At 30.6% G+C, this 16,474-nt stretch overlaps 1 protein-coding gene across 1 annotated transcript in view; it reads left to right on the top strand.

Moving 5' to 3' along the window:
• LOC129971216 (BMP-binding endothelial regulator protein-like) overlaps window positions 1-16,474 on the top strand; it is a 148,032-nt gene that overhangs the window by 127,476 nt on the left and 4,082 nt on the right. Inside the window, exons 10-15 of the mRNA XM_056084797.1 lie at window positions 822-978; window positions 7,275-7,462; window positions 11,201-11,339; window positions 12,750-12,922; window positions 13,330-13,493; window positions 15,704-15,837. Coding sequence (XP_055940772.1) covers window positions 822-978; window positions 7,275-7,462; window positions 11,201-11,339; window positions 12,750-12,922; window positions 13,330-13,493; window positions 15,704-15,837 — 955 coding nt within the window. The remainder of the gene's footprint in view (window positions 1-821; window positions 979-7,274; window positions 7,463-11,200; window positions 11,340-12,749; window positions 12,923-13,329; window positions 13,494-15,703; window positions 15,838-16,474) is intronic.

The following is a 16,474-nucleotide window of genomic DNA, read 5'->3' as shown; positions in this document are numbered from 1 at the left end:
AAAACACAGTTTTACGTGAGAATGCACTTCCCCCATGTTGCGATGGTAGTCTGACCCTTTGACACCCTCCGACCAGAGGAATCGGATTACTGCTCGTTGTTCCTCTTTGGTGCAAACTTCTAATGGAGCAGCCATGATATATCTGCAACAGAAGGAAGGAAAATGACGGAATTAGGATCAAACGTTCATAGCATTACCACAGCAGTATAACAATAAAATAAGCGCGAAGTCAGTGTGCACAGTTTAAGCAGAGTTATGTCAAAAGTGTAAATAATTTTTGACTTGCCCTCGTAATCAGCTTGCGTCAATTTGAGCCATGAATTAAAATATGTAGTCTGTGATTTCATGCCTTACGCCCTAATAAAACAGAAGAGAAATAAGACTTAGCTCAAGATATAAAAATTTTCCGCTTTTTTTTTTTTTTTTTTTTTTTACCGGATTGGAAATATTCTGGAAGCATTTTCAGTTTGCTATATTTCTTTTATAACTGTCGAAATGATACCGAAGAATTGCCGTTGTCATAAACAGTATATAACAAACACTTATGATTTATATATAGAGTGGAAATAAATTACAGTCTCTGTTAAGAAACACGTATATTTTCAATACCTTAATAACATTTCATCCTAAAATATTTTAAGATTTTAGACAATTAACAAGAAAGTGTTTTGTTTTAAAAAATCCTCTTTTGGTGACGAGTAATGCTGTATCTTATATGCCAGACTTCCCTATGAGACAAATCCAATGCTGCAATTAAATTTGTTAAAATTTTCGAAGTTTGGCGTTTAAATATCTGACCGTACATTCTTATTGTGTTTTAGGATGGCTATCGATGGCAGATGGAAAAATGTACTCAATGTATTTGTAGAGACGGACAGGTACATTGTGCTGTGGAACCTTGTGAGACTCAGATCGTTTGTCCGGCTGGACATACATTGAAGACAAAGCCTGGAGACTGCTGTCCCTCTTGCGTTGAAGGTGGGTATATATATATATATTGTAGCGAAAATTGCTCCTTCCGACCAAGCGCCGATGGCTTAGTCGGCTGAGCGACGCACTTCATAGCGGAGCGGAAGGTCGCGGGTTCAAATACAAGCGAGGCGAACAGTTAAAGATTGATTTTTAATTTCAATTTGCTTTATGTCAGACTTATGTTAAATATGCAAATTTATGTTAATTATTCTAATATGTTATTTATGTAAATTCCTAATTTTCTGCGGGACTTCTTTTCTGCGGGCCTTCAAATTCTAGAAGGTTCTTGAATAATCTTCTGTATATAAATAGTTTCCCAATCGGTTAGATTGGTATTAAGTATTGTATTGGTTGTAGTTGTTAGTTGTTGTTGTTGATTCTCGTGTTAGCTTCCGTCATGAACGGTAGCGTTTGCGAAGAAGGTGGAAAGCGCAGATGCGCGGAGACGAATGAAGAAATGATCATTGATGGCAATCATAGTGATCTGCCTCAAACTAAAGAGAAATACACTTGCATCCATTGCAAGGAAAGATTGATGATCCGCGATGCGGTAAAAGTCCTAAGACTTGAAATTGAAGGTATCAACCAAGCCACAAGGCATGCCAAGAGGGAGCAGATTGATTATGCTCACCCGCATCTTGCAGCCATGGAGTCTAGAAGAAAACAAGCGATTCAGGAGATGGAGACCCTTCTGGGTAAGATGAACCTTGTTAGTTCTTGTCAGGACTCGAAATGTGAACACTCTAAGGAACCCTCCCTGAACCTGAGTAATGATAATTTCGTCTCTCCAACAAAGAGGAAACTTGCCAGAAATAAACCGGAACCCCCTAAAAATGTAATTAACATAAGCAATAAATTTCAAGTCCTCAATAATATTCCAGTTGAAAATGAAACTCCCAACACTGCAGAACATAAAATACCACCAATAATGTTGAAATATGCAGATAACTTTAATGAAATTTTATCCCAAATTGCAAAAACCTGCGGCAAAACTGTCAACAAACTGAATAAAGGGTTCATAAAAATATTCCCAGAATCGGCTGATCAACACAAAGCCATTCAAAATTTCTGCAGGCAGCAGGGTTATGATTATTATATCATAACCCCCCAAAACAAAAGACCATTAAAAGCAGTCATCAAAGGGCTCCCCCATGAATACGACACAAAAATAATAGCTCAAAACCTAGTTGATAGTGGTTTCCCAGTGACTAGGGTTGTTCAACTTACCCAGCTAAGAACTAAGAGACCTCTTCCATTTTATATGGTTGAACTTAATAAAACTGAAAAAGCCGAGGAAATCTTTAAAATAGAACATCTGGATTACCTTAGTATCACAGTAGAGCGCTACAGAGGTCGCAACCTAGTCTCGCAATGTTATCGTTGCAACTTTTTTCACCATGCAGCGAATAACTGCAACATAAAGCCCAGATGTCTGAAGTGTGGCGAAAGCCACGAAACTAATGCTTGCGTGATAAAAGAAAAAATTGAAACGCCAACTTGCATCAATTGCGGCAAACAAGGGCACATAGCATCTTACCGCGGCTGCGAGGCCTTCCCAAAAATTCAGTCTGCGAGAAAAAATAGGGACAACTATTTTCACAAAAACCAAGCTCTGATCAGGCCAAATGTCAGTTTTGCAGGTCTTTTTAAAAACACAAGCCATCATGAGATAGCGCCTCCATTACACTCTTACCACACAAGCCCACCAGTGCTGGCGCCACAAACCTATGGTCACAAACAAGCCAACAACACCGTTTTAGAAGGCAATGATTTCGCTGACATTATAGAAGCAATGAAAGAACTGAAAAAGCTAACGACCGAGTACCCTTTACTCTTTTCACAGCTTAAAAAACTAAAAACCGCAAACACTGTTATGGAAAAACTGGATATACTCATGAAGGCATTCGATAACCCAAGTCTACCTGTCACTAACTAGTTTTCTCCTGCAATAGCCTTCGCATAGTCTATTGGAACGCAAATGGCATTAACAATAAAATAATTGACCTTCTTAATTTTGTAAATAAGTATAACCCCGATGTAATCCTACTGCAAGAAACCCACCTTAGACCACAAAGAAAAATTTTCCTGGCAAACTATTTCTCATATTACAGTTACAGAGCTAACCAGGCTGGCGGCGGTACTGCAATTTTAATTAAAAATGGTTTACCTCACAGTGAGGTCCCCCCACCTTTACTACAACATGTAGAAGCTAGCGTGGTAAAATTAAATTTTAAAAATCAAGATCCAATAACCTTAATCTCTATTTATATCCCCCCTAGTGCAGATAATTCCAATTTTATTTTCGACATCGAAAACCTGATGCAAACAGGACCTAATCAAATAATTTGTGGAGACTTTAACGCTCACCACGTTAGCTGGGATTGTAAGCGTAACTGCCCAAAAGGTAATTCCCTAAAATCATTTGCCCTTCAGGCCGGATTAGACATTATAGCACCGTCCACCCCCACTAGATTTGGGCCTCAGTCAGCCAATACAATAGACCTCACCTTAATTAAAGACTTCCTGTACCCATATGAAATTCACTCCTTACCTGAACTTAGCTCTGACCATAATCCCATCTTATTAAATTTTTTCTTTAAATATTCCCTGCCCAATAATCTTAATAAATTTAAAACAAACTGGAATAATTTTAAATTAACCCTCAGTCAATCAGAAACCCCAAACATTGATGAATTTACAAACCCAGATAAACTTGACCATTTTGTAAACATCTTCGAATCGCAAATTATTAATGCAAAAAATCTAGCCTCCACCCCCATTATAAATAGTCAAAATTTTATTGACCCTAAAATTAGAGACCTAATCAGGGACAGGAACTTTGCCAGGAAAAATTTTCAAAAAACCAGAGACCCAGTCTTCAAGAGACTAATGAACCAAATTAATAAGGAAATTGAAAAACTTAACAATAAAATCCAAAGCAATGAATTTATACACAAATTAATTAGTGTTAACACAGAAGACGGATCAATCTGGAAACTTGTCAAAACTTTTAAAAGTAAAAAACAAAAAATTCCGGCCCTTAAAGGCCCTGCTAGTATTGCAATAACTGATAAAGAAAAAGCAAACTGCCTGGCGGCTAGCCTTGAGAAACAATTTCAACTTAATGAATCGAGCAATTTCACCACAGAACATAATGTAAATAATACAGTCAAAGGCTTTCTCGACTCATTGCCACAAAAATTTATTGATATTCCCCCTCCCTCAACTGATGAATTAAAGGATCATATTAAAAAACTTAATATCAAAAAAGCCCCTGGCCTTGACAGTATTAACAACAAAATGTTAAAAACACTTCCGGACAATTACCTAAAATTTTTAATTAATATAATTCATAGCATTCTCAAATTAGGATATTTTCCCATGTCATGGAAAACAGCTGCAGTTATCCCCATATTAAAACCAGGAAAAGATCCAACTGATCCCTGCAGTTATAGACCCATATCCCTACTCTCTTCTGTCAGCAAAATTGCTGAACAGATAATTCTCAATAGATTAAATAATTACCTAGAAGAACATAATATACTAACACCTGAACAATTTGGATTTCGCCGTAACCTATCTACAACCCACCAATTAATTAGAGCAGTAGAATTCATTGAGGAAGGTTTTGAAAATAAACAAAAAACTGCAGCGGTTTTCCTTGACATTCAGAAAGCTTTTGACAGAGTTTGGCAAGATGGTCTTATATACAAGCTAATTAATTACAACATACCCTCACACCTTATCAAAATTATAATTTCTTACCTCAGTTACAGATCCTTTAAAATCAAGATAAACAATGAATTTTCGGAAGTAAAACCTATTCTTGCAGGTGTACCTCAAGGATCTAAACTAGGGCCAATTTTATTTTCCTTGTTTATTAATGATATCCCCAAGCAATTTAACACTATGTTGTGCATGTACGCTGATGACACTGCAATACTAGCTAGAAACAAAAATCAAAATTTCATTACCATAGCTTTAAACCGACATATTAAATCTCTTGAGGACTGGTTCGTCGAATGGAAAATTGAAATAAATGCTAGTAAAACTGAAGCTATAGTTTTTAACAAAAATAACTGTAAAAAGAATTTCTCCCCAGTTAAAATTAAAAATCAAACTGTCCCGTGGTCTAAGGAATGCAAATATTTAGGCGTTATTCTAGATAGTAAATTAACTTGGAAACCCCACTTTATTTACACAGCTAAAAAGTTTCGAGACCTAACTCGTAAATTTTATCCCTTAATTTCTCGAAACTCCAAAATGAGTAGACAAAATAAAATGCTTATTTACTCTGCCTACTTGCGTCCAGTATTAACTTATGCCTGCCCTGTGTGGGGATATGCTGCCAAGACTAATCTTAGACTTATTGAACGCCAGCAAAATAACTTAATTAGAAATTTCTGCAATATGAAATACTACATGCCCAATACAAATATGTACTTATGCCTAGACTATCCCCCTCTTAAAAAATTCATTAAAAATCTAGCCACAAACTTCTTTAAAAACATGGATAAGAATGAAAATGAAGCAATAGCTAAAATCCCTAAATATAAACCATCTACAAACTCTAGAAGACCCCGTAATATACTACTTTAATTTATCTCAGCCCCTTAGTTTTTCTTCCTAACTTTTATTTTTTCAAACTCAAATTATACTGTTTCTCAATAGCCAATTCTAGCTCACAAGCAGTAAAAACTTACTAAGCCCAACGGCAGCGTACCCCCCCCCCCCACACCCTCACCCTAATATCAGACAATCACAATGAGTCCTGACACTCGTCATCTCCAAATTTCGTCGAAGACGGCCACGACAAAGTATAGACAGCAAAGCACTGTGAAGTCTCTCCTTACCGGGGATAAGCCCCTGCCGGGGCTAGGCGCCCCGTCAACCCAACCATCAAGCTAGATTGGTATTAAAACTCTTCAGTTGATCTTGAGTGTGTTCATTTCTCTTGGACTTGCTACATTCACTTCATCTACGTGACAATATATATATATATATATATATATATATATATATATATATATATATATATATATATATATATATATATATAATTATATCGCGTAATCTAATTTAAATCCTAATTAATTTTCCAATTTTTATCTTAATTTTAGCCCATATTAACTTCATTCTAAAATGGTCTCCAATTCCCTGATCCAATTCCACTTGTTATTTAATTACATTTAACACGCGCACTATAAAACTGCTCACTTCAGATGGCACTCACGCTCCAAAAGTCCTCATAGAAATCCTCATGAACAATCCTTAATGTTTGCAACATTCTTTTAAAGATACCTAAATTTCCCTTTCCTAAGACTAAGTGTCAAAGAAATCCCTTTCAGAATCTCGTAGGACCGGAGGGAAAAATTTCACTCTTTTGCTCTTCTACTCTTGTGTCGCGATGTGGACTGACGTATCTCTTACCGCATTTTATCTGTATGAATTATGCCTCCGGAATGAAATAAATCAAAGTTAAACATTTCAGAAGTTTCTTCTATTCGGCCACATGCCTGCTAAAATGTGTTTTTATGTTATATATTTGCACTCAAATTCTTCACTCTCTGAATGCTAAAAATTTTTAATATCCATTGTTTTAGTTATATGGGCATCAGAAAATAAGCTACAAACAGTGGACGAATTTTTGAAATAAAAATAAAAATGCAGAAAACAATTATAATCATGTACATAATATTGTATTAGAGTTGCTAAAAAAAAAAAAAAAAAAAAAAAGATAGATATTGTTTAATTTTATTGATGATCAAGTTTTGGTGCATGCCAATTTATGTCTTCTTCATATTTTTAAAAGTCAGTTTTCATCAGAATTTTTAATTCATTAAATTTATTATTTAATAATTTTTTATGCCAATAAGCCAGCCAAGTTTTTCTTAAATAAGCATCTAAAAGTTTTAAAAGCATATACTTTCATTATAAAGTTGATATAATCAATCCTAATATCATTCCAATGTTTTCATCTTTTAAAATTAACTATCCATGTTGTAAGAGGAATTTATGTTTGTTGTTTCAATTAAGCTATTGTGTATCGGTAAATCATGTATCAGTCCTTCATTTAAATTTTTGTGCCATTTTAAGATTTTTCAAAGAATAAGAAGCTTTAAAATCTAAAATTTACAATATTTTGTATCAGTAATTTTATTTTCAATTGTAAATTAATTACAATTTTTACAAGTAATTGTTTCGTACGATTGTAATTTTAGTAGTAATTGTTTCGCACGATTGTAATTTTTAGTAGTAATTGTTTCGCAAGATCTTAATTTTTTCCACTTATTTCCAACCAGACGATGGAGTGTGTACAGTATTTGGCGATCCTCATTATAGATCTTTCGATGGCAAAATCTTTAATTATCAAGGCTCTTGCAAATATATTCTAGCCAAAGACTGCACAAATCGTTCTTTCTCAGTGGAAGTACTCAACGAGGCCCGTTACTCCAAAGAATACTCATGGACAAAATCGATCACTATTAAGGTTTGTACCAGTATTATTTGCATGCAAATATCTTATTATTAAGATTGAAAGCCTATAAACCTTATATTTTGAATTTAATAAGTGAAATGTGTTCTATGTCACACATTTCACGACTATAATATCAAATAAAAGTATCTCAATTAATAACATGGCAGAACAGCTGAAATGGGATTTGAATTTTTTATAAATATTTGACTGTCTCACTCATACCAATCTCGAATGACAGTAAGATCCTCTAACGAGCAAAACAAAAAAGGATACTCGAACTGTGAACCAAGCATGCTTCGTTATGCTTCCGGATTTCGCCAATTTATCAGTATTTATGACGCCAGATGGACATTTTACTTCACCGTCCATATAAGATGGTTAATACAATATTTTACCGAATATTAAAGATTAACTCCATTTATAAATATCCATCTCATTACTGTCTTCAAATAATTAAATATATAATTGAAATTCAGTGAATGCTGTTTCCACAAAAGACAATAATTTTTCCATAACAAAATGTGAATTTGATATCAATTCGGAAAAGAATTCTCATCTTCTACTCGAAAATATTAGATAAACTGTTTTAAGTTTGGAATGTGGAATGGAAAAAATAAAATGTAAATGTACGAATCTATGTAATTTTAAATCATTCTTATGTACTATGTCATATCGATTTTCATTTACTTTCTTTAAAAAATTGCAATATGTCTAAAAGTAATAAAGCCTGTCCCTAAACTATGTTTTAAATCTAAATTTTAAACATTTTAAACGCATGGAAAAAAATCTATTTAGAGAGATTTATCAAAAATTTAATTGTTACTTCATTCATATTTCGGGTAATTTTATATCAGTGGTATAAATGCATTAACAAATATCGCTGTACTTGAATAGAGCTTTTAGATTAGATTTTACTATCTATTAAGCTAAACAAAAATTGCATTGAATTTATGAAGAGAAAGTTAAATTGATATTTAATTAGTTTTTATCATAAATATATTTCTTGCATTGTAGTGAAACTTAAATTTATTTTGAACTTTATGTAAACCAAGTCTTTTATAATATTTCCAAAAATTGTTTCAGTTTCAAAAGTATCTACAATAAAATACGTAATTCTAAAATTTTCAATTGTTACCGTTTTTGCCAAATTTTTTAACTACCTAATATTTTAACACTGCTGGGACGAAAAAATAGTTCAAAATTATTACGTTCAAAATAATCGATTCGTTTAATGTGAAAGTTAAAAGGAAATACACAGATCATGTTTGGTTAGCATTTTATTGTCGATTTGTGTCAAAAATCTTTATGGAGCAGTGTTTTCTATATTATTTTTGTATTTAGTGTTTGGATTATAATATTCTTGAATTTTTCTTTATCTTTGTTGAATAAAAGCTCAAACCATATAACATGCATGACAATTTATTTTGAACTATAAACCTTCTTAGAAATGATTCGAGTACGCTGTTCGAGAAATAACTCTATTATATAAATGATAAATGTATTTCTAAGCAATACGCTTCTTTCTAATTCAAAAGCGATACGACTTTTATGATGTAAAGTCTGATATATTTTATAAGAAGGGACATATTTTAAAATATTGCAAAATAAAATTCTTTTCATTTCCATATGCATGGCTTATTTGTTACGATTTCAATAAATCTTGCTACTTGAATGAACTTGCTTTATTTCGATTCAAATGGAAAGATAGATATATGCTCTGCTGAATTCATAAAGTTTCTGTAACGTAGGATCTATTCAGTTCATTGAATCAGTTATTTTTTCTTGATCCTATAAAAACCACTTATTAATGTTTGATGAAAACATTTCAATGCTTCAAAAGCATACTTTTTAGATCAGAATACGTATAATATATATATATATATAATATGGAAAGAAAATGTCCTTCGATTTTCTTCCAACCAAAATAAGTCTTTATAAATCGGTCTGAACATAACATGATGCATGCATGCGCACTATAAATCATCACATATCTAATAAATGGTTAAGTGCATCTTTTTTTATATATAAATTTGATATATCTAAAAGCAGAACGAAATTAAAGAGTCTCAAAACAGCGTATTTTAGACAGAAAATAGAAATGCACTGTTATGGATTGTTTCCAGTCATTCAACTCTCCATTAATAATAACTAGCTATAAATGTTGTTCAAAAACATTTGCTCGCTGTTCTGCAATTTGTGAACTGGAGGGAACAGATTATAAACTATGTAATTGCTTAGTTACAAAAAATTAAAAGCGAAGAAACGTCATTGTATTGACAAAAAATAAACAATTCATAATTGTTTTACAAATTTCCTAGTAAATACAACCACTCGTAGAAGGACCAAAAATTGCAACATTCAAATAAAACTATAAAATTATCTTTTAATATTGCAACTGAAACTGAAACCACAACTGAAATATATTTTTTGCTCGTAGCTTTCCACCTAGTCGAAACTCTGTGCCATTCGCATTTGAAATTCGATATTACAACCACTTTCTTTCTTCTCTCTTTGAGAGATTAGGAAATAATTTCCATTTTTTCTTAAAACGTTTTAGTTTATGAAAAATAATCAATTAAATAATTAATTCTTTATTCATTCTTAAGTTTTAATTGATAGTAATTATCATAAAGGTCGGTCTTTGAAGAACTTTAAAAAATGCACTTGGTCATTTTTTAGAAGAAATAAAATAAGTTGCAGATAATGAAAGCAATGATTAATGAGTGACAGTAGATGGGGAAAATATTATGACCAACTTTTATTAAGTGGGTCTTACCAGGCTTCAGGGTATCAAATCTGTGATTCTCTAGTTAAAAACGCTGAAACTATTTCATGAAGCCATCGCTGCTTCTGACCTTATTACAATATTAAATTGTTGTATACTGATTCAATGAAACATGAATTCATTCTTCTGAACACTTATTACTTCTGTTTATAAATTTTATTCTCTACTTTGAAAAGTTCAGTTCAAATAAAACCCAAAAAATTAAGTTTAATCTATTAATTAAGTTAGATTGAATTTTTCTTTCCTGGTAAACGCAAAATTTTTGCAAATAATCATTTTAAATTTATCTGTTTATTTAATGGCAAACAATGGCAATGGCAACAATAACCCACAATTTATATAATCACATTAGTATAACCCAAATAATATTTTTTATTATTATTGTAACGAATGTGAAATATCTTCATACAAAATTCCACTGCGGAAGTTCACTGAATTAAAATCAAATTTATATTCAAAGCCTGGAAATGGTAAAATACATATTTTGTAATATTAAAAATGCATCTCAGTTTCCATTTTTACTTCAAACCTAATAATTAAGAATTAAAAATCGGAAGGAAAGTTCTGCTCCAATAAATAACTAACCAAAACTAATAAAACTTAACTACAAACCTACAAACTTTCCATTTACTTAAATTTTTGGTTTTAATTTAAGGTGAACACTTAAAATATCTTTCTTGCATAATATTTTTTTTAAATATGCGGAGCAGAATCTTAAATTTAAAAAAATTAAACAATTACTATAAATTATAAATTAGTCTTAGGAACTTTTACATCTCTTTAATTTACATGTAAAGAATAATTTTCTCATGTTTTGGCTGTCGAAGCTCTTAGAAATTGCTTTCAGATAATTTTATGTAATATAAATGCAGATATGAAAACTTTTGATGTTATTTCTTGTAAATTTTTAAGTGCTTTTCGTACTTAAACAGTAAAGTGATACTTATATCATTTTTCTTTTGTAGGCTAATGGTACAAAAATCCGACTTGGGCAATATATGAAAATCCATGTTAATCATAAGCCAGTAAAACTGCCTTATATTGAATTAGGAGTGCTGTCAGTCTTTCAAGAAGAGCGCAATGTTTTAGTTCGAACTAATCTTGGTAAGTTTTAAAATAAATCTACATTTTATGGATTTTTATTATTTTTTTCCGCTGAATTAATCTTTCCAAATTTTGTGTTTTAACGTTTATATATTTAGCGTTTATTAAAGAGAAAGTTTTATTTAGCGAAGAGACTCTACATATTTATTTAGAATTAATTTCAATATATACTACTTCGGCTGAAGAAAAATTAATATCGATTAGTAATTTCAATGCTTCTAAGATATAATTTATATAATTTTGAATTTAATTTTAAAGCTTCTTATAATTTATTTGAATTTCATTTGTTAACTTACCATACTCCTATGATTATGAACTATTTTTCTAAGAACTCTTAGAAAGATATTGAATTTAATAAATCTTCATTGATTAAATACCTTTTCACACGATGATTTTAAATATGTTTATTTATAAAGCGCGTAAAATTTAATTTAAACTAGATATGCTATATATTTAAAAAAAAATTTAATGTAGAAACATAATCGATTGATGAATGATTTATGTATGCCATTCTGAAATCTTCGGTAATAATCTCTGAAGAGGAATAGTTTTCTTCTACCTCTTCGCCCTCCTTTTTTTCTTTTTATTTCAATTGTTTAATTTATTTATTTGTCCTACTGTATTCTAATAATTGCATGTTTAAACAATGGATTGATTGTCAGTTGTATAATGTTACTGATTCCTTTGGGAATGCATTTTTTTTTCCATCAGCGAGTATTTTGCATATTATCTTAGTAAATGCATAAATAATGATATTTTTATTATTATTTATTTTTAACAGACCAGTAATTTTTAGTATAATATATCAATACAAAAAATTCCAGCTACACTCAAAGCTGTATATAGACAGTTTAAAATTTCTTAAGAAAGATTTTATGTTTAGAAATTTATATATATAAAAATTTCGACGTACGGAAATATAAATTGGAAAATTTTAATCATTTTCTTATCAAAAATTATCATGCATAGTAAATTTTTAAGATTAAAAAAGATAGAAAAATTAATGTATCAAAGAAATTTGATTTGTAAAAAATGTACAAGTAACGCCTTTTTTTTTTTAAACTTTTAATCCGTACTTGTTAAAATTTCATATTTTTTGTGCCAATTTTTATTTTACGTCTCTTTTTGTATATCTTTATTAAGCTGAACTTCTTTTTCATACTTTAAAATTTTTGTTTAAAGGACAAACGCTTTATAAGAAATGTAAGATAACGATTCATTGAGCCCTAAAAATAAAATATAATTTATTTCCAGTGCCCAAAACTTCAGTTACAACAACAATTTATGAAACATTTTTTTTTCTTTTTATTTAATTTGTGTTTCTTCTTAAGAGAAAAATCAATGGCCACCTTTTAGTTGCAGTAAATATATATAATTTTTAGTGAATATTCTTGTGTTTTGTGTTTCAAGGTATGAAGGTCCTATGGGATGGAAATAGTTACTTGGAAGTATCTGTGCCATCTTATTTCAAAGATCATCTGTGTGGTTTGTGCGGTAACTACAATGGTGATCCTAAAGACGACTTCAAAACTAAAAATGGACGCTTAGTCAACACGGCAGAAGATTTCGGAAATTCTTGGAGAGTAAGTGCATGAAATTAAGTTAACTTAATGGACGTTTCTTTTTTTTTTTTTGTAGCGTTTTAAAATTTATTATAATCGAATTTGGTGAGCATGTCCTCTTTTAAACTTTGAGTTAAAAAAAGTATGTGTAGATCAAAAATGCGTCCACACTGCGAAACAAATTATTCTGTGAAGTAATTTCGTGGCTTTTAAAAAATTATATGTGAAAAAGGATTCAAATTTTTTATAAGAAAGTTCATGAACTAATGGTTCTGATCTTATGATTCATTCAATTCTCAAGATCGTTCATATTAATTACATTTTTTATGTCTTTAAATGATAATAATTTATAAATAGTAGTCTACATTTTTAATCAAACGAAATATATAACGCATTGTCTGTAGATCCCTAACATAAGTATCTTTCAGGTTGGAAAAATGAAACGTTGTGTCATGTCTCAACCCTCTACACCAGACATCACAAGAAAATGGAATAATGAGGTTCATGTTAGAGCAATGAGAGAATGCAACGTTTTGAAATCGCCCATCTTCAAACCTTGCCACAAAAAAGTCAGCGCAGTTCCGTACTACAAGTAAGCCTCTCGATTATTTCTACTCATTAAATGGCTGGATAAATTTGTAATTGGCCTCATCATTCAAAAGGAAAAATAAGGCTACTGTACCTGGGGAATGTATTTGCGTCATTTCCAGTTTCTAAAAATGGGCTTAGCTGCCTGTAATTCATAGAAATTTATTATTCTTAAAACATAAGATTTTTCTCCTATAAAAATTAATATTTGATTTTCTAATTAGCAATTAACTAGTTTTCCTAGGAAAAATAATTGAAAATTGCAAATCACCTCCTAGGAACACATTTTGATGTGCAAGAAACAAACTTTTCAAAACTTTATAGAAAGAAAAGTTATTGCTATATTTTTTCCAAAATGAATGACTGCATTATAAATAGGCTATTGTGTAAGGAATTAGAGATGTTTCTATTTTTCATAACAAACGACTCGTGCTAAAATATATTTCACATTCGTAAAATTGAATTGCATGAAATGTTTATTTTTTCCTAGCATATAGAACCCAATCCTTTTCTCTATGGTTTAAATCGATTTTTTTTATTTTATCTATTATCAGTATCCTTTTGAGAATAATTGCAAATATGTTGTCCCTGTAACATATGATAATAAGAAAGACATAATTATATACTGAGACGCATACATTTATGCTCTGACTTATTAGTAATAAAAAAAATTAATTCTTCAAAAACGAAATCACGGTGTTGTTTGTTTGTTTGTTTGTTTGTGTGTGTGTGTGTGTGTGTGTGTGTGTGTGTGTGTGTGTGTGTGTGTGTGTGTGTGTGTGTGTGTGTGTGTGTGTGTGTGTGTGTGTGTGTGTGTGTGTGTGTGTGTGTGTGTGTGTGTGCGTTATTTTTTTTGTAACAAAACATCAATATTCTATGATGACATAATATTCTATTCTACTTCTCTTTTTTTTCCCATATCCTCTTTTTTTATATGAATTTTTCGAAACAGTATTATAATTAAGAGAAGTGTAATTAAAAAATGGAAGATGACTTTCACTTCTCAATTCTTCTCACTATTTTTTTTTTTTTTTACATTAAATGCGATTTTAGTTTTATTAAAATCTGAATTCATGCTTATGAAAACCGAGCTTTCTTTTGGGGTTGATTTGACCTATTACCATAATGCAGTATTTAATTTTAGTTCCATCCGTAATCGGTTTAACTCATATTTAGGGGTATTACCTTTTTCAGCTGCATAAATCCAAGATTCGTTCAGATATGTGTATCCTTTAATTTCGGAATAATCAAATCTTATAATTACTAAGAAAAATAAGCTAATGTTTTAGGACCCAAGAGTTATTTTGATCATGTTACTCTATTTTTTTAAAAATAATTCGAACAATGTAAACTCCTGAAATCATCACAGATAACTCTTAAGGGTCAAAAGCCTAGGTTACATTTATAGTGAAAGTTTAAAAATGAGATGGATTATAGTGAGACTCGGCAATTTTTTATCAGATTGAAACAAGGCCGGATTATTTAACAGGAAAAATCATTAATTTCCTACACCATTAACGGACCCCAATTCCTCAAAAATTCTTTTGAGGTAATTTCAAAGATATTTAATTTTTTCCTTTCATTTCATTATAAAAGATATATTATAAATGACTATTAATGTTTAAATTTTGAAACATTATTATAGAAACTTTTCCAATCCATTATCATTTGGAGGCTTTATATTGTTGTTTAATAATTCTAAAAAAATTATGCTATTTTATAATTTAAAAAAATCCTAACTTATAATTAAATATTATTTGAAATTGTGTTAATAAAAGTTTTTTTTATTATTTTGTTTAAAATTACTTTTTAATTTTAACTGTGCAAATCTGTTTTTGCGTGATATACTGGAACAAACTTTTTTTTAAAGTAATCCGCAATTAAATGTTTTGCTATATCAGTTTGTCAAAACTTACTACTTATATAAAGATTAAATTAAAATGAGAAGAAAAAAAATATCCAATTTGGAGTATTTGAGGAGGAAATGGGGACTAGATATGTTTTACGTAAGAAGCCCAAGGTGACTTAATCCTTCTTTAGACTGAAATTCTACACAATCAAGTGAAAAATTTTCAGACATGTCTACATGTGAAGGAAGATACTGGAACAATTAAATATCATTTAAAGATCGTAGTATATTGATAAAAGCCCGTATAGATCAAGAAGTGTTCTTATTTAGATGCAGGCTAATATCTATATTCCTTTCTATCACAGTTCATGTTACCTTGATGCTGGAGAATGTAGACCCCGAGATCGGTGCTACTGTGAGTCTCTCACAGCCTATGCCAGACAGTGTGCTCGTGCTGGACAACAACTAGGTGACTGGAGAAGTTCAACGGGATGTGACGGTAAGTGTGATTTCATATTTTTTTCGAAAGGCGCAATCCCATAGAATAGCACAGCATGCTGTGCGATACTGTGTAATACTTATATTATCCAGCATTGTATAAAACTGCATATTATATGATATTTCCATTATATTACAATGTCTTTGTTCTAAAGGATATAAATATTTTATTTTGAAATAGCAAATGGTAAATAACATTACGGTAAAGGGTGTACCGTAACTTTTGCAAAATTTTCATCAAATTTGAAATAACAAGGAAAAAAATTATTACGATTTATAAATCAAAATATTATTAAGAAATTCCAAAGAAAAGTATTGTTTTTTTTTTTTTCTTTACAGAAAAGTAAATTTAAAATGTCAATTTAATTAAAAGTTAACCAGTTAGCAGCAAAAACATTAATTTTATAATAATTTTAAAATGAGATGAATTAATAGTAATTTTAAATAATAAACATTAAAACCCATTTTTTTTATGCTTGTATAATTAAAAGTACAAGGAAACAAAAAAATGCTGAAAATTCACTATCAACTGAAATGATTAAGGAATACTGATGGCTTTTTCTGTGACGAAAAATAAACTAGGTATTTTTTATTCATTAGTAATAAAATAACGCAGCTTCTGTTTTCTTCATTATCCT

The sequence above is a fragment of the Argiope bruennichi genome, chromosome 6 (genome assembly GCF_947563725.1).
Source record: "Argiope bruennichi chromosome 6, qqArgBrue1.1, whole genome shotgun sequence".
Lineage (NCBI taxonomy): Eukaryota > Metazoa > Arthropoda > Arachnida > Araneae > Araneidae > Argiope > Argiope bruennichi.
Note: the sequence above shows the minus strand (reverse complement) of the source record. Positions and strands in the feature narration are given on the sequence as shown.